This window comes from Carcharodon carcharias, chromosome 34, assembly GCF_017639515.1.
Source record: "Carcharodon carcharias isolate sCarCar2 chromosome 34, sCarCar2.pri, whole genome shotgun sequence".
Classification (NCBI taxonomy): domain Eukaryota; kingdom Metazoa; phylum Chordata; class Chondrichthyes; order Lamniformes; family Lamnidae; genus Carcharodon; species Carcharodon carcharias.
The window spans coordinates 24,378,221-24,403,355 of record NC_054500.1 but is presented as its reverse complement, the minus strand read 5'-3'; the positions used below and the strand labels follow the sequence as shown (position 1 = coordinate 24,403,355).

The window sequence follows — 25,135 nt, the reverse complement described above, 5'->3', positions numbered from 1 at the left end:
TGGCATGGGAAGGATGGGTTAGCATGAAAGGGATGGCATAGGTGGAAGGGTGGGTGGGATGATTGGAATTAGTTGTGGATACCAATTTAACTGCAAATGTTTTGTGGATCTCAGCTAGTTCAGAATGTTAATTAATGTTGGTCTTAGTTTATGCACTCCCCGTTATGCCCCCACCCCAAAAAGAGTGAAGCAAAAAAATTGCAGATTGAAACATTGCACCCTTCTAGCATTCAGCGGATCACTTCCCAGTCCTTAAGGAAATATCACGGTTAATGGAATAGGGGAATTATATGAAGCAGGGGTTAAATATTTTCATTCCATATACAATTGTCAGAAGGAATTTGTATCCTCTTCTGTTTTGAGATTTGGTCAGCCTTGCCATTTAATGGGCACAATAGAAACTTGTAATTGAAATGCACAGTGGGTCAACATCTGAAAAGGGAAAGACACTTGGTGTTGGATTGTATTGATAGCACTCTATCAAAAGATTCTGAGTTCAAACTCTCCTTCCCCCTACTTGCTCCCCATTTCAGCACTTAATCTAGTCTGGCTACTCAGTGCAATACTGAGTGAGTGTTGTACTGTTAAAAATGTCACCTTTTCAAGTGAGCTGATATAAACAGAGGTAAAAACAAAAAAACTGCGGATGCTGGAAATCCAAAACAAAAACAGAATTACCTGGAAAAACTCAGCAGGTCTGGCAGCATCGGCAGAGAAGAAAAGAGTTGACGTTTCGAGTCCTCATGACCCTTCGACAGATCTTGAGTTCGAGTCCAAGAAAGAGTTGAAATATAAGCTGGATTAAGGTGTTTGTGTGGGGGGCGGAGAGAGAGAGAGAGAAGTGGAGTGGGGGTGTGGTTGTAGGGACAAACAAGCAGTGATAGAAGCAGATCATCAAAAGATGTCAACAACAATAGTACAAAAGAACACATAGGTGTTAAAGTTGGTGATATTATCTAAACGAATGTGCTAATTAAGAATGGATGGTAGGGCACTCAAGGTATAGCTCTAGTTGGGTTGGGGACAGCATAAAAGATTTTTAAAAATTTTTAAAAAATAATGGAAATAGGTGGGAAAAGGAAAGTCTTTATAATTTATTGGAGAAAAAAAAGGAAGGGGGAAACAGAAAGGGGGTGGGGATGGGGGAGGGAGCTCCCCCATCCCCACCCCCTTTCTGTTTTCCCCCTTCCTTTTTTTTTCTCCAATAAATTATGAAGATTTTCCTTTTCCCACCTATTTCCATTATTTTTTAAAAATTTTTAAAAATCTTTTATGCTGTCCCCAACCCAACTAGAGCTATACCTTGAGTGCCCTACCATCCATTCTTAATTAGCACATTCGTTTAGATAATATCACCAACTTTAACACCTATGTGTTCTTTTGTACTATTGTTGTTGACATCTTTTGATGATCTGCTTCTATCACTGCTTGTTTGTCCCTACAACCACACCCCCACTCCACTTCTCTCTCTCTCTCTCTCTCTCCGCCCCCTACACACACACCTTAAACCAGCTTATATTTCAACTCTTTCTTGGACTCGAACTCAAGATCTGTCGAAGGGTCATGAGGACTCGAAAAGTCAACTCTTTTCTTCTCCGCCGATGCTGCCAGACCTGCTGAGTTTTTCCAGGTAATTCTGTTTTTGTTGATATAAACAGAGGTCCTGTAGAGTTGTATGGGGTGTAAATAGATGATCACGTGCCAGTGTTTGAAAAAAGGCCTGGTGTTTTCTTGGTCAGTGTAACTCTTTCAGCATACAACACCAAAGGAAAAAATAACTGGCCATTGAACTCATCAGCTGTTTTTGGGACCTTGCTGTGTTTAATCTACTGCCACGCTTAATTATGTAGCATTTAATTGTGTAATGTGTTGAGGTACAGTACTATGTGCTATATAACTGTTAATTTCACTGTTTTAAGTGGGACACCTCTTGTGCACCTATTGGGCATTTTGTGCGTTTGTCTTTTTATAACCTTGTTGGCCGTTGCAAATTTTGGATTGTTGCAGGATGAGACTGCTTGTCGTATGCATGATTGTCATCATTTTTACAGGCTTTTTAATGGAAGTTGGTATTAATACCTGCTACCTGCTGAAAAAGTGCTCTATTTCTAGCTCTCTCATTTCCTCCCAGGTATTAAATGTACATTAAAAGTTATTTCTCCAGCTATGGTTGGGTGGTGATGGGGTTTTGTGGATCCAGAGAGGAGAACAGTTGGCTGCCAACTCTGATTTGTCACTCCACAGGTTCTGCATAATTGATTTTCAATCTTGCTTTTTGAAAAATATCATGTTTTTTAATTCCTTTTTTGTTGTCATTCTGATAGATGTATTAAATTATGCCCAGATGATGTATTTGGAATAGAGAAAAATGAACTATGATAATTGTGCTTTCCAGTTCTGTCTGAACTTTAGAGTTTGTAACTTGAACTCATGCTTTCGATATGGTATCCATGCTAGTGTCTGTTTAGTGCTGACAGGTAATTTAGGACAGATAGGTAATTTAATAGTAGCTTCCCCCACCACCGCCAGAGTGAAATATTTGGCTTTTACTTCATACCTTCCGTTGGCCCAGCTACATACGAGCTTTTCTGAATCCTATGCACAGCCTTGACAAAACCTCTGTTTCATTTATCCCTTTCTTTTGGGAATAGAGTGAAGGAGATTAGCATGGAAATGATGGGATGTTCCGATTCAATTGCAAAATGTTAGGAAGCAAAGCCGACTGGTGTGTGGTTCATTGTGGTTTTCATTTTTCTATTGCTCTCCTGGTTCTTGCCTCAATCCCCTCCCCAATTCTTAAACAGCCAGTAGGATTAAGCACACAAGACCTTTGGCATCGCAGTGACACTGAGCAACTGCGTAGCTCAACTGTTGCAGTGTTCTCCATTGGCTCACTGCACCCATGGGCATATTGTTGTTTGTGGTTTCAAAGAGAACAACAGTTGACTGCCAATTCTGATAAGTTGTCAGTCACAGATTCCTCTGAAATTGATTGTTTTTCAGTCTTGTATTTTGATCATCTTTGTTAATTCTTTATCTGTTCCAATTTTGATAGATGTATTAAGTTGTGTTCAGGTGACATGTTTGGAGTGGAGAGAAATGAGCCATAATGCTTTGTGCCTCCATTACTTTCCAGAATAATGTAAACTTTCAAGTTTTGTAACTTGAACTATGATTTTGAATTTGAATTCTTTTCTTTTTCTTGCCCAGCCCTCTATAGTTTTTTTTTCCCTGAAGGTGGCTATAGTAACTAAAGTGCAGATTTTACAAGCCCTAGCAACTCTTTCTACTTCCTTGGAAAGACCATTTTTTGCTTCTGATTTTTGCTGGGATGTAGATGTAAAGAGGAGATAAGTGAAAACTAGAAAGTGCAGGAGAATGAAGTTTAATGAGCACTGTCAGCTGTGGCTTGATGGGAAGCGTTCTTGCCTCTGAGTCAGAAGGTTATGGGTTCAAGGTGCACTCCAGAGACTTGAACACAAAATCTAGACTAACACTCCAGTGCATTACTGAGGGAGTGCTGCATTGTCAGAGGTGCCATCATTGGATGAGGTGTTTAACCAAGGCCCAGCCTGCCTCCTGAGGTGGATGTGAGGGATCCATCAGCACTATCTGAAAAAGAGCAGGTGAGTTCTCCCTGGTCTCTTGTTTAACCCTCAACCAATATCATTGAAACAGATTATCTGGTGGTCATTATATTGATGTTTGTGAGAGCTTGCTGTGTGCAAAATGGCCTTTAAATTTCCTATGTCACAACAGTGGTACACTCGAATGTTCTTTGGCTGTAAAATGCTTTGAGTGTCCTTACACCCTGAAAGATGCTGTAGAAATACAAGTTTTCTTTTCTTTGAAAAATTAAAGCTGATTAATTTTTTGCTTGCCCCCCCGCCCCTCCCCCCGGGCAGTGGAGGCACTGAGGCCCAGTGTAGCTTCCCCACCTTCCCCGCAATCTGGCAGAAAGCAAAAATGGAAACTTGGGTCGTCTTGGTTCTGTACCACACCTTGCACTATGCTTGATGATAAATCTTTGGAAAAACTGTCCTTTGACTAAATATAAAGTCTATGCACTACTAGGGCTGAAAAGTACAGATAGCGTAAAAAGATCTTGTATGTAGTCGGGTACATTTTTGTTCAAACTGTCTGTCAAAAAACATTATCCCCAGCAGTCTGGCAGATAATTTTCCTCTAGTGTGGTTCCGTTATGTTTATTGACAATGTGCACCTACACTGACATACAGACCTGAAATAAAGGAAGTCAGATCTGCAGATCTATACACATTTTCAGAACTGATTCAAGAATCTAACCCTAATAAGGAATTCTTGGAGAACCTGGAGTTTTGTTTCTGCCTTAATTTTTAACATGTCTTTTTGGAATGCTTAGTTAGAATACGTTTGAAGGGTCTAGATACCCTCCAGTGTTAGAGCAAGGCTGAAGTTGTTTATCCCAAATTGAATGTTCTAGACCCTTGTAGATATTCTCAGCCTTTTTTTTTTTAAATAAGTATGCAATAGTAACTGGTACTGAATTATAAAATGAATACTTTGGTCCTCTATCCAGAAATGAAAACCCCCAATGAATGAATGTAGCTGTTTGCTGATTGAACCCTGCAAGTTGTAACTAAGCCTGTTTAGCATATTGGTGCCAATAAGCTGTAGGGAGAATTGCTTCAGCCAATATGTTTTTGTGATATTCTTTAATTCATCATCTCAAATTTCTGCCAGCATTGCATTAAGTGATAGACTTGTAACCACTAGTACTTCATCAAATTATGTAGCTCAAATTACACAGTCTATATGCTAACTGTATGCTGGATGTAATTCAAGTGAAGTTTTACATACAGTTTCACATTAAGCATCATGCCAAATTAAAATCGTAGCAGTAGCATAAACTGTTCTGTAAATTCCTTAGTTGAAATTCCATATCTTTGTTAACTATGACTATTTGTCTTTCTGATAAGAGGGGGTTAATATTTTTAAAAGCCATATGGCACATTTAAAATGTTGCTGCTATTTAATTGAAGTGATTGAGGAGTAATTCTCTTATCAAAAAACTATTCATACACAGGTTTTTGAGTTTGTGTCTCAATCCGCGTTTCGTGACCTCCAACTGCCCCAAAGCACTCCGCTGCCAACAGAATACTTCTGAATTGCAGTCATTGTTCTAAAGTGGTCAAATGTAACTGCACAGCAAGAGCCCATAAACTAATGAGATAAATGACCAGTTAATCTTTTTAGTGGTGTTGATAAAATGATAAATGTTGACTGTGACATTCAAATAATTTAAGTATACTTTTAGTGTCCCTCTTCAGTCCATGCAAATAACCTTTCAGAAAATCGGCAGAAATAGCTGAGTTTTCCGTACTGCTCGGTCTTGTGATGGGAACAATGCTCATTTTACAAATGCTAGTTGATCAGCTGACAGTGAAATATAATGGGTAGGTACAGTGCTTCATTTGTTGTCTCAACTAAATGTAACCCTACACCTTATTTACACATTATGAAATGTCTTTGTGGGTGCTAATTATTAACATTTAGGAAAGTTGACATTGAGAATCTGAGCTGTAACTTCACTTACTGTCAGTTATATAGTTTTTGAGATTGGGGTATAAGATCAGGTTAAAGTTATTCAGCACCTCGAGCTTGTTCCACCATTCAGTTAGATTCTGGTTGATCTGTATATCAGCTCTATTTACATGCCTTTGTTCCACATCCTGAGATGCCCTTATCCAATTTGTTTTAAAATCTATCTACCTCACTTTTGGAAATTTAAATTTATTTACTATTTTCACTAGCTCCTAAATGGCTGTTAGTAAAGGGAACATATAACATTTCTGCAGATCAAGAAGATCCCAAGTTTGATCTGCAATCTAATATCAAGTTAGTTTACTACCAGCGTGGTAATGTTACAGGTCAGTGCCCCGGGTTTGGAGAAAAATTGTTTCGGGATTGCCTTCCCACTTACCCTGCCACCCCTGATCACTCGTGCTGTAAAGTAGAAGTGGGTATCATTTGAAGGTAGGACATTATACCCAGAATGTAACTGTGGTTCTGCAATCTCTTGGCTTGCAACAGCCAAATGAAAAGAAGCTAAGTATTTTATGATGATTCTTCATATAAAAATAGACCTCCCTGTCCATATATCTGAGCAACCTTTTAGGAATTAAGCTGGAGGATATCATAGTCCATTTGGCACGGTAAATGACCACATGTCCTCAAAATTCCAATACCCTAGGTGGATTGCTAGTTTCCTCATTTTTTCATGGTAACTCAGTTTGATGTATACTGCAGTAGGTTTGTGCTTCCTGTGACCAATCCTGTTTGGTGATTGAACCAGAACGTTGCTATTCTGTTGCTGGAGCTAATTTAATTTTTCATCTTGAGGTACCAATTCCTGATTTGAGTAGAGCCTCCATGGATTAGAGCAGTACAGGGATTGAATAGGTGCTTGTTTCATATTCATCTTTGATTATTATTCATCTTTTTCTGCCATTCTGCACATCATTCCTTCAAAGTGGTTCTTCCACCCCTGCTCTCAGATGTCTGGTTCTTTATTTCATGAAAAGTTTTGATGCTGTTTCTTGATTTTTTTTATAGGCATTTGTTGATTTCCTATGATATTACAATTTGTACAATACCTCTGTCTCCATTATTCAGTGTAAATATTAATGTTATCTCTATTGTATGGACCTGAAGCTTGTCACTACAGGTAGCTCAAAACTTTAAATTTTACACCAAAAACAGGGAGAGCATTTCTAATAGTGCATAGGTCTGCACTGAGCATAAAAGCACCAGTGCTATGTTGGACTTCCATGTGGGGGATACCTGGGAAAGCAATCACAATATAATTAGATATAATAGTTTTCAATCAGACTACTGTCAGTTTAGTGCTTGTTCCTAATTTCAAAAGGACTAATTTTACGAAACCCTTGAAGATTTGTAAGTTAACGCTTTTAAAACCTTTCTAAAACATAAGCCATATATATCCCAAAGCCTCTTTTTTTAAAAAAAAAAGCACATAGCAAAGCACCAATGCAAATGTCTAACTAAATATGTGTACAAGATCAAATTTGTGTTAAACCAAAAATATTTTACAGATTAAAGAAATATAATTCTCCAGAATAGAAGCGAATATTGTCCACAATTAAGGTGCAATGCTGCGCAAAATAGTTAATTCACTCGCTGAGCTGTTGGGGGAGACTCTTGGTTTCTGCTAACGAAGCTGTAAAGGTATATTCTTTAGAAGCAGGTAATCAAATGGGTTGAGCTAGCTGGAAGGGTTACTGAATCTGACCTTGTAATCATGATGTTAAACCTTACAGCTTCAGTTCTGTAGTCTGATTCATAGTGCCCTGTTCAACCTCTCCTCCAAACCAATTTCTCCTGCAATGTCAGTACTCGAGCAACCAGTGCAGGTCATGTATCTATTTGCCCATAGGGAGAATAAAGCTCCAGACCCAGTAAACCTGGGTGTCATCGTCTCGTATTCCAGTGGTTGGTTGAGAGCAGCTTTGGAGTATGCCTGTGAAATGGTTATGAAAATAAGGCACTATCTTCCTGAGAACTGCGAAAAGTGTGCACCACTTTTAAACTAAACATGTCAGCGTTTCTGCCACTTCTTATGTGTACGACACTTATTAAACTTGATTTGTGATTTTGTGGCTTGTGGTGACTACCACTGAAATTTATATTTGTGATTATTTTTAGTCCCAGCCTAGAGACCTAAATGTATTGCATCAATGTACTCCAAATGAAATTTAAGTCTGTGCTTTGCACCATGCTATCTCCGGATATGTTTAAAATTTGGTTATTGCGTAAAGTGTAATTACATTTCACTTAAGCATGTGACTGTGCCATCTATTCATTGGAGTTCAGCTATTTTTACCTTTGACCTTGACACATGACAGAATTTTATGTAGTATTTTTGTATAATTTTTTGTTAATTACATTCAGTGAAATGTTATTGTAAAAGTTCGTTTTTCTGGTTTCCTTTACACTTTTTCGTATTTTCTCCTTTTTTCTTTTAATCCTCTCATGCTGTTTTGCTGCAGGGTTGAATTTCAAATTCTCTCCATATTGCCTGATGCTGACTCCCAGGCATTGTGACTTTATTTTTTTGGTTTATCCTCAATTATATTGAGCTGCAAGAAATGGTTGGGAGGGATAGACTTGAGTGCTCATACACTATAATAAGGGTATCTCAGGATAGGGAACATTAGTCTATTTGATGATTTGGGCAGTGGATATGGTCAGAGTTAATATGGCTTTATGAGAGGGACTGTACTCTTTATTTTTGAGGGTGTAACTAGCAGCATAAATGAAGAAAACCATGTTTGGATTTTGAGAAAGCATTTGCTAAGGTACCAAATCAGAGGTGGCTGCATAAGATTAAAACTCATGGGATTGGGAGTAATACATCAGCATGGATTGAAGATTAGTTAATAGACAGAAGATAGATTTGGAATAAATGGATCATTTTTAGGATGGCAGGGTGCGGGGTATCACAGAGATCAGTGCTTGGGCCTCAAGTATTTACCATTTATATCAATGATTTAGATAAAGGGACTCAGTTTAAAGTATTATAGTTTGCTGAAGTCCTCCCCCCCCCCCCCCCCCCCCCCCACCCCACCCCCCCCCCCCCGAACTCCCTCTTTTATACCTTCCTCCCACCTTACACCTACCTCCCAAGTTGCTGCATTCTCCCCCATCACTACACACTCTCGTTGTACTGCCTCCCATGGATGCTGTCTGGATGCAAAAAGGCTGGAAAGGGATATAGACCAGTGAAGTGATTGGGCAAGAAGATGGCAGATGGAGTATAATTTGACAAATGTGAGATTAACTACTTTGATAGAATGGAAAACAAAATAGTTTTTAATAATGAAAGACTTGTAAATGTTCAGAGGGAATTGGGTATTGTAATATACAAATCACAGTTAAAATGCAGGCACAGCAAGCAATTAGGAAGGTAAATAGTTTATTGGCTTTTATTGCAAGGGGGTTGGGGTATAATTGTAAGGATATCTTGCAGTTTCATTGGGCTTTGATACTACACCCAAGTACACTTTATGCATTGTATAATTTTGATGTCTACCTAAGGAAGGATGTATTTCCCTTAGAGGGGGTGTAATGAAGGTTCATTAGGTTGATTCCAGGGCTGATCTACAAAGAGAGATTGAGTAGAATTGAGTTTAGAAGAATGAGAGAGGATTGTATTTGAAACATTCACTTCTTCGAGGGATAGACAGGATAAATGTTAGATGCTATTTCGACTAGATGCAGAGCCTAGAATTAAGAGCTCAGTCTCAGGATACGGTATTGATCATTTAGGATGGCGAGAAGGAGAGGTTGTTTTTTGCTCAGAATGTTGTGAATTCCAAAGGTTATAGACGATGAGTATATTCAAGACTAAGATAATCGGTTTTCAGGGTGGGCGGGCACCAAGGGAATTGCGGGAAATGGCGATAGGACGGAAAAGCAGAGTTGTAGAAGTTCAACCATCTTGCAGCATGGCAGAGCAGGCTCTGACCTACTGCTCCTTTGTCTTATGTTATCATCTTAATGGTGGTAAATAGAGTTGAGATGATTTGATTTGGTGATGCAAACTGTAGAGCCAAATGATCTACTCCTGCTTCTTGTGTTCTTACAGGATTAAGTTAAACTTAGTATGAATGCACCAGTTTTTGTTAAAGTTTAGATGTTTCAAACTAGGGGGACATTTTTCATTTCTTATGTTCAATAAATAATAAAAATGCAAATAGTATTGTATTAAATTTAGAGAGAATTTATTTTTGCTTAACAGCTCTCTAGCAGTTTCTCCATGCTTTCCAGGATCATGGCCTTTTTTTTTGTTTGAATTGGTCCCATATGTGGAAAGTGTACCCAGTACCTTATCCATTGCTAATATGAGACTAAACTGTGAGTATAGGCAGGGGACTTGACTGAGGCAACTGCAGGAGTGAAGTGATACAGCCCAGCAAATTTGGAGAATAAGCTAATATCAGCCAGGTTATTTGCACAACTGTTGTTTTTCTTGTTCCTAGTGTCCTGTTCTTGGGATGCAGTCACTTTCTGGGGTTATGTCTGTATATGCTTCTGACTTGCCCAAGTGCCTGTTGTTGTTGTGTGTGTCTTGAGGGTAAGTGTTGGACTATTTTTGTTGTGCAGCTAAAGCCAATTGTAGGGGCCCCTTTTATTGCCCCCATCTGCGTTCAGCTAAATCTGCCCCAGGAGGTTGGACTTGTGACACTGTCTGTACAGCTTGAATTGGGTATGCTTTTCCCTATTCAGCTCTAGATGCAACTTTCCACATTAAAACAATCATGATTATTGACTTAATTGGTTTTACTTTACTCTAACAGCAAATAAATGCATTGTGTTTCGTGATGCCATTACATTTTATCACCTTGTTTTGATTTAAACTCGAGTTGCTCTACAATTAAGCTGTTAAGGGTTTGAAACAATTCAGTCAATATGTGCAGAGATGTGAATGCTCTGACCTTGACCATGCTGATGTGATTGGGAGGGTTGTTGGTGAGATTAGGTTTGATATTTGGATACAGAATTTCCTTTGAAGCTTACCCAGAACAAGCTTTGGTCTTCTATCATTTCCATTTTTTTTAAATGAGATTTTCAAATTGAAACCTTACGGTACAGAATATCTGAATGGAATTTCAGATCAGGATTGCTGTTAAGCTTGGTATGATTGATACAGCTATGCTGCTCTTTGAATTTTAGTCTGTGTAAAGCAAGTGCAACATAGTTTATAAGAAAAAGAATTGCTGTTAAAATGGGAAGTATGTGCTACTGCTATGCATTTACAACAAGGTCATTTCTTTCTGTCACCTTCACTTAGTATTTTTCAGAGGGGATAAAAACAAACTTTTGCTGAGACGGTTTCAAAAATGTTAGTTGCTCAAGGGTACCATTCCAGATGAGGGAGGGGCGAGGTTGGCTTGCAGCAGAGGGAGGTTGGGAGGGATGGCTTGTAAAGGAGGGAAGGTGGCATTGGGAGGGGGGCAATGGGGGGTGGGGGGTGTAGCTGGGAAGTTATGGAATGGGGTGGGGATGACCATAGGAAGAAGTAGGGTGATATGAGAGCAATGAAAGGAATGGGTGGGTATGGCACGAGGTTGCACAAGGGAAGGATGGAATGGCAACGGATGGGGTTTTTAAGAAGTACCATTGTAATAAACATACTAATTTCACCGCATATGTTCGGTGGGCCTCTGCAAGTGTAATCCAAACTGTGGTGCAGCCCATGGAAGTATCACTGTTTCATCAATTTATTCTGAAATAAAGGCTTGCTTCAGTTGGTAGCTCCATGTATAGAGCTGGTTGTCTGTAGCTCATCTCTCTGCAGTTCTCATCCGACCTGGCCAAGTGAGAACCAGCTAGTGTTTTAATTCACACTTCTACCTATGCACTAAGAAGCACTGCAGAGTGAAATAAAAACACAAAACTCAGCTGGTCTGGCAGCATCTGTGGAGAGAGAGAGAGAGAGAATTAATATTTCAAGTCCGTGTGACTCCTCTTCAGAGCACTGCAGAGTGGCCTCACTGATCAGTTTTGTGTTTTTACTTAATAAGCCTGCTTCTGGAGGGAATGTGCCTGGCCTCCTTATGAACATCTCATTGAGACTAGAAGATTCAGTACAGATGGAATACAATGCCAGCATGATATTCATTCTTTGGTACAACATGTTAGAATTCCATTGCACCGTGACACCATTTGCAGGTGTTCCAAACCTAATTTTAATTTGTGCTTCTTTGCTAACATCTGTAATACTTGAGTAGTCAGCAATGGAGTGCATTAACTTGCATTATTTTGACATGAAACTGGGCTGATTGAGGTGCTACATTGTAAAAGGTAATCAAAGCAGTGATCATATTTTTTACTTTCCCCTTAAGTTTGTCGAGATATCATTGGTTTTCTTCCATTCTAATATGAGGTCCGCTATCCCATTTCCTACTTAACCTAGACGTGCAAGTATAAGAATTATGGAACAGGAATGTGCTGAGCAGGTGGCTATTTGGTCCCTACAAGGCACAGTATCTATAGAGGGAAGATAGTCTGGCACAGCTGGGAAGGAAGAGGTAATGACCTGGGAGATGACTGTTCAGTGTGGCACATAGTGGGAAACTGCTGGATGAGGGAGATACGGAAAGGCCAAAAATCTCATAACTCAGAGGTCAACAAAAGTGAATCTCTCTAAATGTTTAGTCAGCAGAGGCGGCCATTCAGCCCTTCATTTTTGTCAGGTCTTTGAAGGAGCTATATAAATAGGCCCCCTTCGCATATCTCTGTAATATATGCTTTGCACCACGGTTCCACATTACCCTATTGTAAAGTAAAATTCTAATGGCTACAAGTCTGTTATGGGGATCAATGGGAGGAGATGGGGAGGATGAATTACACATTCACTCAAAGTACATTGACACATTAAACTGTACTGGTTGAAGTGCAATTTCCTTGCAGTATTTTGATACCAATATGTTAAACAGAGCTAATGACAATGCTTCACTTGTGTGTAGATTTTTATAGGCAGAGAAATAGTAAAAAGATGGTAAAAGGAGTGAGGCCAATTGGGGACCACAAAGTGGATTTACGTGTGGAGGCAGAGAGCATGGCTGAGGTACTAACGAGTACTTTGCACCTATCTTTACCCAAGGAAGATGATGCTGCCAGAATCATACCAAAAGAGGAGGTAGTTTGGGTACAGGACTAAAATTTGATGAGAGATTAATAACTGGGTGTGTAAAGGTTGATATCTATCAGGACCGGATGAGATCTATCCAAGGATACAGAGGAAAGTAAGGGTGGAAATTGCGGAAGCAGTAGTCTTCCAATCCTCCTTAGATACGGGGGTGGTGCCAGAGGACTGGAAAATTGTAAATCATGTACCCTTGTTCATAAAAAACCAATCATTTTAACTTAATTGGTGGGAAAGCTTTTAGAAACATTAACCCAGGACAAAACTCCTAATGGTCACTTGGATGAATGTGGATTAATTGAAGAAAGCCAGCACAGATTTGTTCAAGGCAAATCATGCTTAATTAAATTGAGTTTCTTGGTGAAGGTAAAGTGGTTGACATACTGTACATGAACTTGCAAAAGATGTTTGATAAAGTGTCACATAACAGGCTTGTCAGAAGCCAAACCGCAAGGAATAAAAGGAAAAGTGGCAGCTTGGGTACACAGTTGGTTGAGTGACAGAAAACAGTAGTGGTGAATGGTGGTTTTTGGAGCAGGAGGAAAGTATGATGAGGTTGCCCAAGGGCCGGTACTAGGACCACTGCTTTTCTTGATATATATTAATGGCCTAGACTTGGGTGAGCAGAGCACAATTTCAAAATTTATTATGACACCAAACTTCGAAGTATTATTTGCTGTGAGGAGGATAGTAATAGACTTCAAGGGGACACAGGCAGGTGGAATGGGAGGACAAGATGGCAGATGAAATTTAATGTAGAGAAGCGTAAAGTGATACATTTTGGTAGGACAAATGAGGAGAGACAAAATAAAATAAAGGATGCAATTCTAAAACGGCAGGAGCAGAAGGACCTGGGAGTAAATGCACGCAAGTTGTTGAAGCTGGCAGGGCAGGGTTGAGAAAGTGATTAATAAGGCAAATGGAATTCTAGGCTTTATCAATAAAGAGATAAAGTACAAAAGCAAGGATGTTATGACGAACCTTTTATAAAACATTGAAGTATTCTGTCTAATTCTGGACCATGCAATTTAGGAAGGATGTGAAGGCTTTGAAGATGGTTCAGAAAAGATTTACAAGAACGGACCCAGGGATGAAGGACTTCAGTTGCCTCGATAGATTGGAGAAGCTGGGGCTGTTCTCCTTTGAGTAGAGGGTTGAGAAGAAATTTGATAGAGGTGATCAAAATCATGAGGGATCTTGACATAGGCAGAGAAACTGTTCCATTAGCAGAAGGGTCAAGAATCAGAGGACACCAATTTAAGTTGAATGGGAAAAAAACCAAAGGTGACATGATGAAAAATCTTTTTGACACTGCGAGTGGTTAGAATCTGGAGTGCACTGTGTGAAAGAGTGATGGAGGCAGATTCAATCATTCCCCCAAAAGGAAATTGGATAAGTACTTGAAGGAAAATAATTTGCAGGGCCAAAGGTAAAAGGGCAGGAGAGTTGGACTTGCTAAATTGCTCTTGCAGCGAGCCAGCATGGGCTTGACAGGTCAAATAGCTGCCTGCTGTGCTGTAACCATTCCATGATTCTATATCATTAAAATCATTTTTGGCAGTTAACAAACATGCAAGTCCCAAAAGACATTCAGTGTTCAGAAGGGTTAATAATGGATGGTGAAAGCATATTGAGCTCACTTTGAACATTATAAGCCTTGTTGAATACTAAATTCCAGCTGTGTTTTTGAGTCCATTCCAACCTGTACCATCTCATGTTTAGTGACAGTTGAGAGATTTTCTAGACTTGGTTGCATTGCATTTCATTTCCCACCTCACCCAAAATAAAAGTTGGATATTTACTTTTTTGCTTGACAGGGTCATTGATTCAGAGTTTCCCTTTATTCATATGCAGAAACTTAAGTTTAATTTTGCCAGGTGAATGACGGTGTACAAGGGCTATTGTTGCATGTAATTTATGAAGTTGAATGAACAGTGATTAAAAACCTAGTAACAGGGCAAAGTTTTATTTCCAGAGGTTTGAACTGTACTTTTTTCATTTTGCAGCTTTCATCAGTCAATGGCATCAGGACCCGAAGGAAAAGGTTGTTCTGCAGCTGCTTTCCCATCTTCCTTTACTTCAGCCTGGGAATGTGGAGGCAAAGTCTGAATATATGAAACTGCTGCAGAAGGTGCTGGCCTATTCCATCGATAGCAATCTGTTCATCGAGGAGAGTAGACAGCTGTTATCCTATGCACTAATCCATCCTGCCACCTCACTGGATGACCGGAGTTCTCTGGCCTTATGGCTAACTCACTTGGAGGAGCGCATGTCAAGCAACTACAGTTCACAAAATGTGGGGCCAGCAGACTCTATATACACAGGAGTGTACAACCAAAATCAAAGGCAGAATGTCGAAGACAAACTAAATGAATGGCAAAATCGAGCGGATAGCGGTATGTGTGTCACTGTCCCTGCTTGGCAGGACAAGCCAATGACCTGTGAGAATGGACATTTGCCTCTGCATACATCTGCATCAGTGCCATCTGCTATGAACAACATTGGAAGCAATACAAGTACAGGTAAGGTAGATATTTAATTGTCAAGTTCGAACATTAAATATTGGTTTGCGCTTGAAGAATGCTTCTGACATCATTGCAGGATTTTGTCACAATGTGCATGCAAAAGACATATTTGTTGACTAGAGTGGCTCCATCAACAAAAGTGGACTTAGTACTTGTGGAACAGAATACATAAATGCAGTCATCTTTGGTTAATTCGGAAGCCTTTTGGCATTAAATATGTTTATGTGGAAACACCTTACTCTTTTTTTATACCCCTGCCCCACTGGGTAAAGATAGCACTTGTTTTGATCCATGGTAATCCACACCTACCAGAAGGACTAGGACCAGCTTCTTGATATTCTTGGTGCGTAAATCTAGACTATCATTGATGGTAGGCAGCTTGATTATGGAAGTCATCACGGGTTTGCTTGATCTGTTCCTCACCGTGCTTGGCAATCTTCCAGTAGAAGCTCTTGAGCATTATTTGGGACCAGTAAAACTGGCTGAATTTTTTTAATTGCCACTACTCCAGAATTGCTTTTGCATGCAAAATGACAAGCAACTAAGTTTAAACACTGGACTGAGTCAGTGGTTCGTAAACCATAGGTATTGCAGCACTCTTGGAAGGTTTTCGACCTGTAGCACATGTACTGGTGCTAGCTCTTCAGTTATCAACTCTGATTATTCTACCCTGCCCTTTTCGCAGTTTTTTTCAGATGATTTTAAAGTCTACCCAAAAGCATTTGTGGCTAAGCATTTTATACTCTAACTTTAAAATTTTCATCCTTGGGTTTCAAATCTCTCCATGTCCTCACCCCTCCCTAGTTGTGTGACATCCTCCAACACTTGGATCTCTACACCAGCAATTCTGGCCTCTTGTATATCCCTAATTTTAATCATGCCACCATTGGCTGCCTAATTCAGAAACTCTGGGATTTCCTCCCTAAACCTCTGTACCTTTCTACTACTCTCTCTTCCTTTAAGATGCTCCTTAAAACCTACCTTTTTGACTAAGCTTTTCATCACTTGGAGCCACATAAGGAGATTAGGCTGTGTAAAGTTTTGTTGACGCTCCTGTGAAGCACTTTGGGACATTTGCTACTCAAGGTTCTGTATAAATAGAAGTTGATGTAGACTTACCCTTTGTTCTTCTAGCCCATTAACCATCCCTGGCCCAGTGAAATAAGTCCTAATTTTCAACCAGAAAACCAAAATTCTTTTGAAGCTGTCAATCAAACCAACAGAACAATGTGCATTTTGGCATCTTTTATATCCTCAGGGTGTCCCAAAGCACTTCATAGCCAATTAATTATTTTTGAAGCGTTAGTCACAGTTTTTATGGTTCACTAGTTGTGTTGTAAAGTGCATCAATGCCTGTGGTACCTGCTAATGCTGACCTCTGCTTATGCCAAAGTTTTTCTTGGTATTTGCACTGCGTCACAATTAAAATTTAGCCTGGGGTTTCTGCCTTGGTTCTGCTTCTGTTGAGGTATAAATTTTTCATTGGAAATAAACAAACAACCTCTTATGCAGATTTATGTTCAAATAATGCAGATTGTAATAGTTTGTATTCAGTTGATGTGGATTGCATTACATGATTTTTACCTAGCCCTGCAACACGTACTTTATCTTGCAATTCTGAGTGTGGAGGAAGAACTAAAAGATCCTTTCTCTCTGGCCTTTGAGTAATTTTCACATGGCAATTTGCTGTGAGATAGTGTGTCTTCCATGTTCAGCGCTATCTGGCAATGGCTTAACTCTTAAAAGTAGAGTTGTTGGTTAAAAGCTGTATCCAGGTACTCCCTCCAAAGATATTAGTCCAAAATACACCTTACAGCAAGTTTAAGTGATCTCACTTTGCATAGTATTGCATCAAGATGTTCAGTAGCACTCCTAATAGTTCAGTTGGTAAATACACTCCTCAGTGTGTTAGGTTCCTAGCTCAGCAGAGTTAGCTGGTGTTAATGGATGTACTGGAGTTGGATGTTAGCACCCTTTGGCTAGGAAAAGACCGGCAAAGGATTCTCTTCTGAGTTAAGTCCACTGACCCCTCCTGGAAAGTTTACATGTATAGATGTTGGGTGAGGACAAGGATTTATAATTTCACCCTGTCCATCAATCTGAATTCAACACCCTGCCTGATTGATGCATGATTAATAGCTACTTGGGAAACTAGCAGATGCATAACCTAGCCTGAGTTGAGTGTCGCCAGTTTTTCTGAATGCACTGCTTAAATGAAAAAAGCTAACAAATCAGTTAAAAAGAAAGACTTACATTTGTATAGCACTTCTCAAGACCACTTGATGTCTTAAAGTGCTTTTCAGCCAATGAAGTACTTTATATGAAATGTTGTCAGTGTTGTAATGTAGAAAACCTGGCAGCCAGTTTGCACACAACAAACTCCCACAAACAGCAATGTGATACTGATCAGATCATCTGTTTTGGTGATGTTGGTTGAGAGATGAATATTGGCCAGGACAATGGAGATAATTCCCCTGCTCTTCGAAATAGTAAGATGGAACCTTGCATCCACCCACCTCAACTTAACGTTTCACCTGAAAGGTAAGTGCTGCAGCCAATTGTGCGGCACTCCCCCAGTACTGCACTGGAGTGCCAACTTTGAATTTTATGCTAAGATAATTGTGCACTGATTTGAAATTACTGAAGTCAACCCAAAATCTTTACTGAGGTCTGCAGTCACTGCCTTTGCTATTCATGCACTGACATTGATAACCATATTGAGCATATGCATATAGTACAGAGTGATTTCATGCCCTGTTCCCTGAATTGGAAAATTATTTCATCTCCCCTCAAACCTTTATAGTGCACTTTGCACTGAACTAATTCTGTATTTCAGTGCCTGAGTAACTGATCATGTATTACTTGTCGTTTGGATTTTTCTGGATTGCATGCTAAAGTTTAATACAAATAGAGAATTTAGAAGTACATTAAACAAATGTCTGTCTTCACAGTAGTTACAGAAATAGCAGGTAACTATTGTGGCTAACGAATACAAAACTTAATATTAGCATGAAAAAATTATTGGAGAAACTTGAGGGTCTAAAAGCCGACAAATGTCTATGACCTGAAGGCCTACATCCTCGGGTCCTAAAAGAGAGAGCTGCAGAAATAATGGATGCACTGGTTGTGGTTTTCCAAAATTTACTAGATTCTAGAACTGTCCCTATGGATTGGAAGGTAGCAAATGTAACTCTGCTATTCAAGAAAGGAGGGAGAGAGCCATTGGGGAACTACAGACCAGTTAGCCTGACATCATCTGTTGGCACCTATTATTAATGAATTCTTCACAATGCACTTAGAAAATTATGATGTGATCAAATGGTCAATATGGTTTTGTGAAAAGAAAATTGTGTTTGACAAAGTTTTTAGAATTTTTTTGAAGATGTGACTGTTAGGATCGGTGAGGAGAACCAGTCAATGTAATGTAATATATTTTGCTTTTCAAATGGCATTTGATAAAGTGCTATACAAAAGGTTAATATGCTCATGGAATTGGGGGTAATATATTAGCAAGGATGGAGGATTGTTTAATGGACAGGAAGCAGAAAAAAAGGGATAAATGGGACTTTTTCAAGTTGACTAGAGGAATGCGCATGGATCAGTGCTGGAGCCTTGGCTATTTACAATCTATATTAGTGACTTGGATGAAGAGCTAGAGAGTAATGTATCTAAGTTTGCTGAGGAATCAAAATTAGATGAGAATGTAAGCATGTGGAGGACACTCGGAGGCTGCAAAATGACAGGTTAAATGAGTGGGCAACAGGGTAGCAGACTGACTATAATGTGAAGTCATTCACTTTGGTAATAGGAATATTTTTTGAAGTCATGAAACTTTTAAATGTTGATGTTCAGAAAACTTGGGTGTACTCGTAAGGAACACAAAGTTAGCTGCAGATACAGCAAACAATTCGGAAGGCAAATGATATGTCGACCTTTACTAGAAGGGGATTGGAGTACAAGAATAAGGAAGCCTGTTCCAATTGTTTAGGGCTTTGGTGAGACCATACCTGGAAAACTATATGCAGTTTTGGTCTCCATATCTAAGGAAGGAAACACTTGTCTTGAAGGCGCTACCCCACTGGTTCATTAGTTTGATTCCTGGGTTGAGAGGGTGATCCTGTGAAGAAAGGCTGAGTGAGCTGAACCAATACTTCCTGGTATTTGGAAGAATGAGAGGTGATTTTCATTGAAACATACAAGATTCTGAAGAAGCTTAATAGGTGGACGTTGAGAGGTGGTTTCTGCTGGCTGGGGAATTTGGAACCTGGGGTCAAGCCCCCAGGGTAAGGCATCGATCACTTAGGACTGAGATGAGGGAAATTTCTTTGCTCGTCTGTGAACCTCTGAAATTGTCTACTCCAGAGGGTTGTGGATGCTCCATCGTCAAATATACCCAAGACTGAAATAGACAGACTTTTGATCTCTCAGAATTAAGGGATATGTGGAGTGGCCAGGAAAGTGGGCTTGTGGTAGAAGATCAGTCGTATTGAATGGTGGAGCAAGCTCAAAGGGTCGAATGGTCCACTCATGCTATTATGTTTTTATGCTGTTAATAATTAAGAGTCGTGAACATGCCAGTTTGCCCTAATTTTCATGTTTGGTTTCATGTTTTTGGGGGTGAATTTTATTTGGACTCCAAAACTTCTGCATTGCACAGAAATATTTGCAAACCTGCTAAATGGAACTACTTAGAGTGACCAAGTGGATATAGGCACTACCAGCATCGTCCAAGGTTCAGTTCTTGGTCTGTGTTGACTCGGGGGCACAAGACTGCGCGATAAGTGCGATGTTAAGATTATTCTCAGCACCCCCAGGCTGTAAGTATCAAGAGTGACTATCAGTGACTCTAATGGAAAGTACACGGTGAGAGAAAATCTGTCCTGTCTGTGATGTTCTTTATGGTTGAAAAGCCTGTCAATGCTCTTAGCTCCAGTACTAGGGAGGGTGTGCTGTACCTATGTATGGGCTGGCATCTCAACAATAGAGACTTTAAAGGTTGGAGGAAAAAAGTTGCAGTTTGCTGGGTTAACTTGGGTAGTCTCTAAATAACTGCTTTTGCGCCAAGCATATTTTTAAGCCAGAAATCTCTGACTGCTGTGCCATATTTTAAGAATCATTCACTTGTTCCATCCACTCCTCTCCAGGGCATTTTAGCAGTAGAAATATTTAGGCAGTTTAGTGAGTTCTTCCAGCAAACTGAGCCATAGAACGGATTACAAATTTTCACCACAAGTTTCAGAACATGGCCATGTAGTTTGCAATGGGGGAAGGGGTGAGAAAGGAAGAACAGCACTTCCTCTCAAAAGGATAAAATAGCCTAGAAAATCACCAAACTCTCGCATGCATCTGGTTTTGGTTTGAGTGGCATTGACCGAGGCCTGGGAGCATTTCAATTGTCCACCCTCTTGCTGAAGGGCAAAACATAGTCCAGGAAGGGGGTCCTAAAGGAAGGAGAAAATAACTTATTAAAACAACTCAGAAAATGTCTGTCACAGATGTTACATAATAGAAAACATGTGTGTTATAAAAGCTACAGAGAACATTCAGTACTCAACCATGCCAGTGGTGTCAGCCTATATATAGCTTGGAACAAAAATGCCTGAAGGCAGTACATATCTACAGCTGTTTTTCTCCTCTGTGCAGTCAACTAAAATTATGCACCTAGGGCTTTGTGAATGATATGCTCATGAATCCAGTAGAAATAAATGATGTACTTCAATCATCTATGATGAGATGTCACTGTTGAAAACTTGTTGGCAGCAGACAAGTTCTAATTAGGGTTTTATTCTGGAATATAATGAGTTCTGTACTTTATTATATTGAAGTACACAAGGGTGCTTTTGCTCCCTTCTGCAGATGCTGAAATGCCAATGTGAAGTGACTGCTGACATCTGTTGTCTGCTATCTTATTCTTGCTATCACAGGCCAGAAATGCAATTTTCACATTGCTTTCCTGTTGGGATCTTTCCTGACATGCCAGAAGATCTGTATTAGGATGTGCGAGTCACAAATGTGACTTAAAGTAAGTGCAAATGCACAACTTTTGCATATGACAGATGTTGTGCCCCTCAATTTACTGCATATTATAAACAAACAAACTTGATGGAATAGAAATTGGCTAACTGGCCCTGTTTAAAGGTTGATCTACAGAGACCCGGGATAATCAGTTGTTGCCTCTCTTGCTTTGGTGTGCCACAAGGACACTCATGCGGTCTAATCCTCTTTGGTACGAGTGGGAAGTGAGATCAGCTGCTTTGCCATTGTATTTTCTAAGAATACCATTGGCAGTCATATGGAACATAAGCATAGGCATTGGCCTGTTAAGCCAAATGGCTCTTTGCTGTAAATACTATAATCTCAGTCCCATATAACACTGAGGGAACTTGATACTTTCTATGGTTTGCCTGTGTAAAATGTACTACAGACTCTCTTAGGCTACTAAAAAAAAAATTGTGCTGGTGTGACTTATTGACCTTTTTTTCTTCCTCCTTCGGTTTCAATTTAGGGAAAACATTCACATTGTGTATTATTCCCTAGCTGTGATTTCACCCAGGCAATTAAGTTCCCGGACATCAGCCAACAGTGCCTTGAGCTGGCTGTTAGGACTACCTTGCAGCTCATGTTTTACATTTTTCCCTTCTGTTGGGAAGTCTCCTTCCTTCAATAACATTGCCCCAGACTAGTGATTCTGAGCATTGAATGACCTTTCTCTATGATCAGAGAATGGTGAACATGAACACACACTCATCACTTCACTGCAGTACACTGGAGTTGTGCTGGATCACTTCTGTCCAAATGCATTTTTTAAGAAATGTGGATAGGTTTTTAAATTGGGAAAATATTGTTAGGAAGCTGTCTCGATGGTGGCAGGCAAGCCATTATGGGTTCAGTAGACCTTGCTGGAGGTTGAATTCATTTTCCCTCTTTTTTTAAAAAAAAATAAAATAAAATGCCTATGAATTATTTTAATGTCGTCTCCGACTAACCTATATGCCAGTGCAATAGCTTCATCCCACACAAATGTTGTCGTCATGTTCATCTGTTTTCACTAACTGAGGTTTATGTGAAGAGTTTGCCTTGGCTGAGTATTTACGTATTTAACATACTTGTGTGATCTTTGTCTATCCAAACTGTGTTTGCATACCTCAGGAAATGTGCCTAGTTTGTTAACTTGGTTGTCTGGTCTGTCACTGGGGCTTTTTAATGTGCTGTGTTCTCCTGTATGAAGAAAGCGTATATAATGAAGGTGGTCAGATATTCTAACTAATGGAAATGCTTCCCTTTGGAAGCTATTGGTTGTGCTGTAGAATTGAAAATGCTGAGTGTTTTTTCAATAACTTAAAGTTTGTCTTGCCTGCAATACGCCAATCTTTCTCTGCTCCTGTGAGGGAAGGAAATTAATGAAGTAACAATATAGCTTACAAAGGTGATATGAGAGCAGGTAAACAGCAAAATATTAGAAATTTAGAAAAGAATGAGAAGTCCCCTTTCATCGCTTTGATTTGAATCATTTAATCCACTACTTTATATTAAAATTACTCATTAGCTCTTCCAGTAATTCATTTTGATATATTCACTGTGACCCTCTAATGTATGCAGCCAAGAAAAGTCCCAAGGATTTATCATACAGGGATTTTATTATGAGTGTGCAGATCTCTACTGGATAGAAAATTAATCCTGCTGCTGCTTTGGGGAATAACGTGTCTATTTTCAGCAATCTGAATGGGAGAGGGTGTTTACTATTTAATAGGGGGGAAAATGTAGTGGGAAAGGGAAAAAAAAACATAGTGGGAGATTGCAATAGAGAAACAACAACTCTGGTGAAAGAAGCCATAGACAGGCCTTCCTCTGCCCATCCCAAGACAGTGTCAGGAATGTGAAGCAGTAGGAAAAGATGATGGGCCAACTTCCTCTCCTGTACTGATTCACTAAGTGAAAATTCCCTAAAGCAGCATGTGGCTTCTGCTAGTAGCCTGATTTGAGCTTGAGTTCATATTTAAATAAAGTTTTAATTAGCTAATTCTGTTTTTTGGTGAGTTTCTAATTATGAAGAGGTCTCCCCGCACTACTTAGTGTTATAAATTGTAATTATAATACGTAATTCTTAAATAGTAAAAGCCTGTGACAGTCAATTGATATTTGACAACGATAACTTTAATTTATAATGAAATAAAATGATCCAAGGCACTACTCAGCAGCCTTGTAAAGCAAAATTTGATAGTGGGCCACAAAAGGAGATATCAGGGCAGATGGGTCAGAGAGGCTTTGAGGAACACCTTGAAAGAGGAAAGAGATGTAGAGAGGCTTAGGGAAGGAATTTCAGAGTTTAGAGCCCTGGCAGCTGAAGGGATGGCCACCAGTGGTGGGGCAGTAACTGAAGGGGATCAGGAAAGATGTCACCTTTCAGAAGACACATCTTATTGCATGACTAGTTAATTATGACCGAGAGGTATTAGCATGAATCATAATTTCCCCAGATTTTGCTATTGCTCTCCATTTGATCAAAACTCTCATGAAAACTCTTTTTAAGAAGGCATTGAAGGAAAATAAATTATTAAAACTTATTTTTCTCTGCCCTGTGAAGCATCCCATGTGTCTTCCAATAACACAGAGCAAGCACTGCCATCTGGGCAGTATTAGTTGCACATATTTTTAAATTTGGTGTTCTGATGTAAGGCCATTCAATGCACGCAAGTTTACATGTTCCTAATCGTGGCCCTTTAAGCATAATGTATATACTATATCTTTATAACAGACCATTAGCATAAAGCACCTCCTTGTTTCTGAAACAAAAACCATTTAAACTTCAGTTCATATCCCTCAGCCAACAGACTGGTGGCTACATCTGATTACTATATCAGCAAACATTTAGGCCTCTGCCGTTAGGTCCATGACAGTGGAGCAGGAGGACTTGTTATATATTTGACCCTGCCCAATGGGAAAACTCCAGATCTCTTAGTGCCTTCAGCTTCGTAGACCAACTGAGACCATCACACAGTGAGTCAGGATGAAATGGAATTTGGAAGGAAAATCAAAAGCAGAACAGCTTGTCTGAAGAGCACTTCTAAGATTTGAAGCTATAATTACAAGAATTGGTGCTTCTAATTAAACTACATAAGTTGAAAGGAGCTCCTGTAAGCATTCAAAATCATTTTATGCATTTTGTCATCCTGTAATCCAATTAGAGCATGAACAGCTCTGAGCCAATATCTTGAACCTTTGACAAAAATGTCAAGTGACTCATGCCCCAGTGTCTGTTAGTAGTCACTATTCAATGTGAAACTGCAATACAGACAAAGACAGTCACCTGTATTGAATCAGCTGGATTGATGAGGAAATTATTATTGACCTCTGTATCCATGGCCTAGGGAGAATAAAATTAGCAAAATTACTGATTTGAATGGCTTTGATAGAGATATGAGAGCTGGGCATGTTCCTGCCCTCTATAGGATATGATGGGTGCGAAAACCTAGACAGAACAAGAAAAAGGATTTTCCAAAAAAGTAGTGCAGAGCTTCCCCTATGGATTAGTGGTGTGTCAGTGAGCCTAGTCAATTTGAGCTGATCAGTCAAGGCAGCAGCAGCACCTAGTCTCAGCTGGGAGGTGAAAATTTGTCAGTGCTCCTGCTCCTAATAATTATCCATTAACTCCTGTAGGAATATACGTGTGTGATTGTTTGGTCAAGACTGGATTGTGGTTCTATCAGATCATTTATTGACAAACCAATCCCATGATTGAGGTACCACAAGATTGGCAGCACTCACTGAACAGTAACCCAGAAAAGGTGGAACAGGGAAATTAGCAAAATAAATTGAATATATTTTGTGCGAGCAAGAGCTGACTACCATTTATTTGAGAGGCCTGTTTTATAGTTGTGCTACTCTCTTGATATTAGGATGT

The 25,135-nt window shown here is 39.6% G+C and overlaps 1 protein-coding gene across 3 annotated transcripts in view; it reads left to right on the top strand.

The window, feature by feature from the left end:
- The window catches only part of LOC121272690 (protein Smaug homolog 1), an 83,821-nt gene that overhangs the window by 19,234 nt on the left and 39,452 nt on the right, over positions 1 to 25,135 (top strand). For all 3 annotated transcript variants that reach the window (XM_041179416.1, XM_041179417.1, XM_041179415.1), the window contains exon 3: positions 14,716 to 15,231. In XM_041179416.1, coding sequence (XP_041035350.1) covers positions 14,716 to 15,231 — 516 coding nt within the window. The remainder of the gene's footprint in view (positions 1 to 14,715; positions 15,232 to 25,135) is intronic.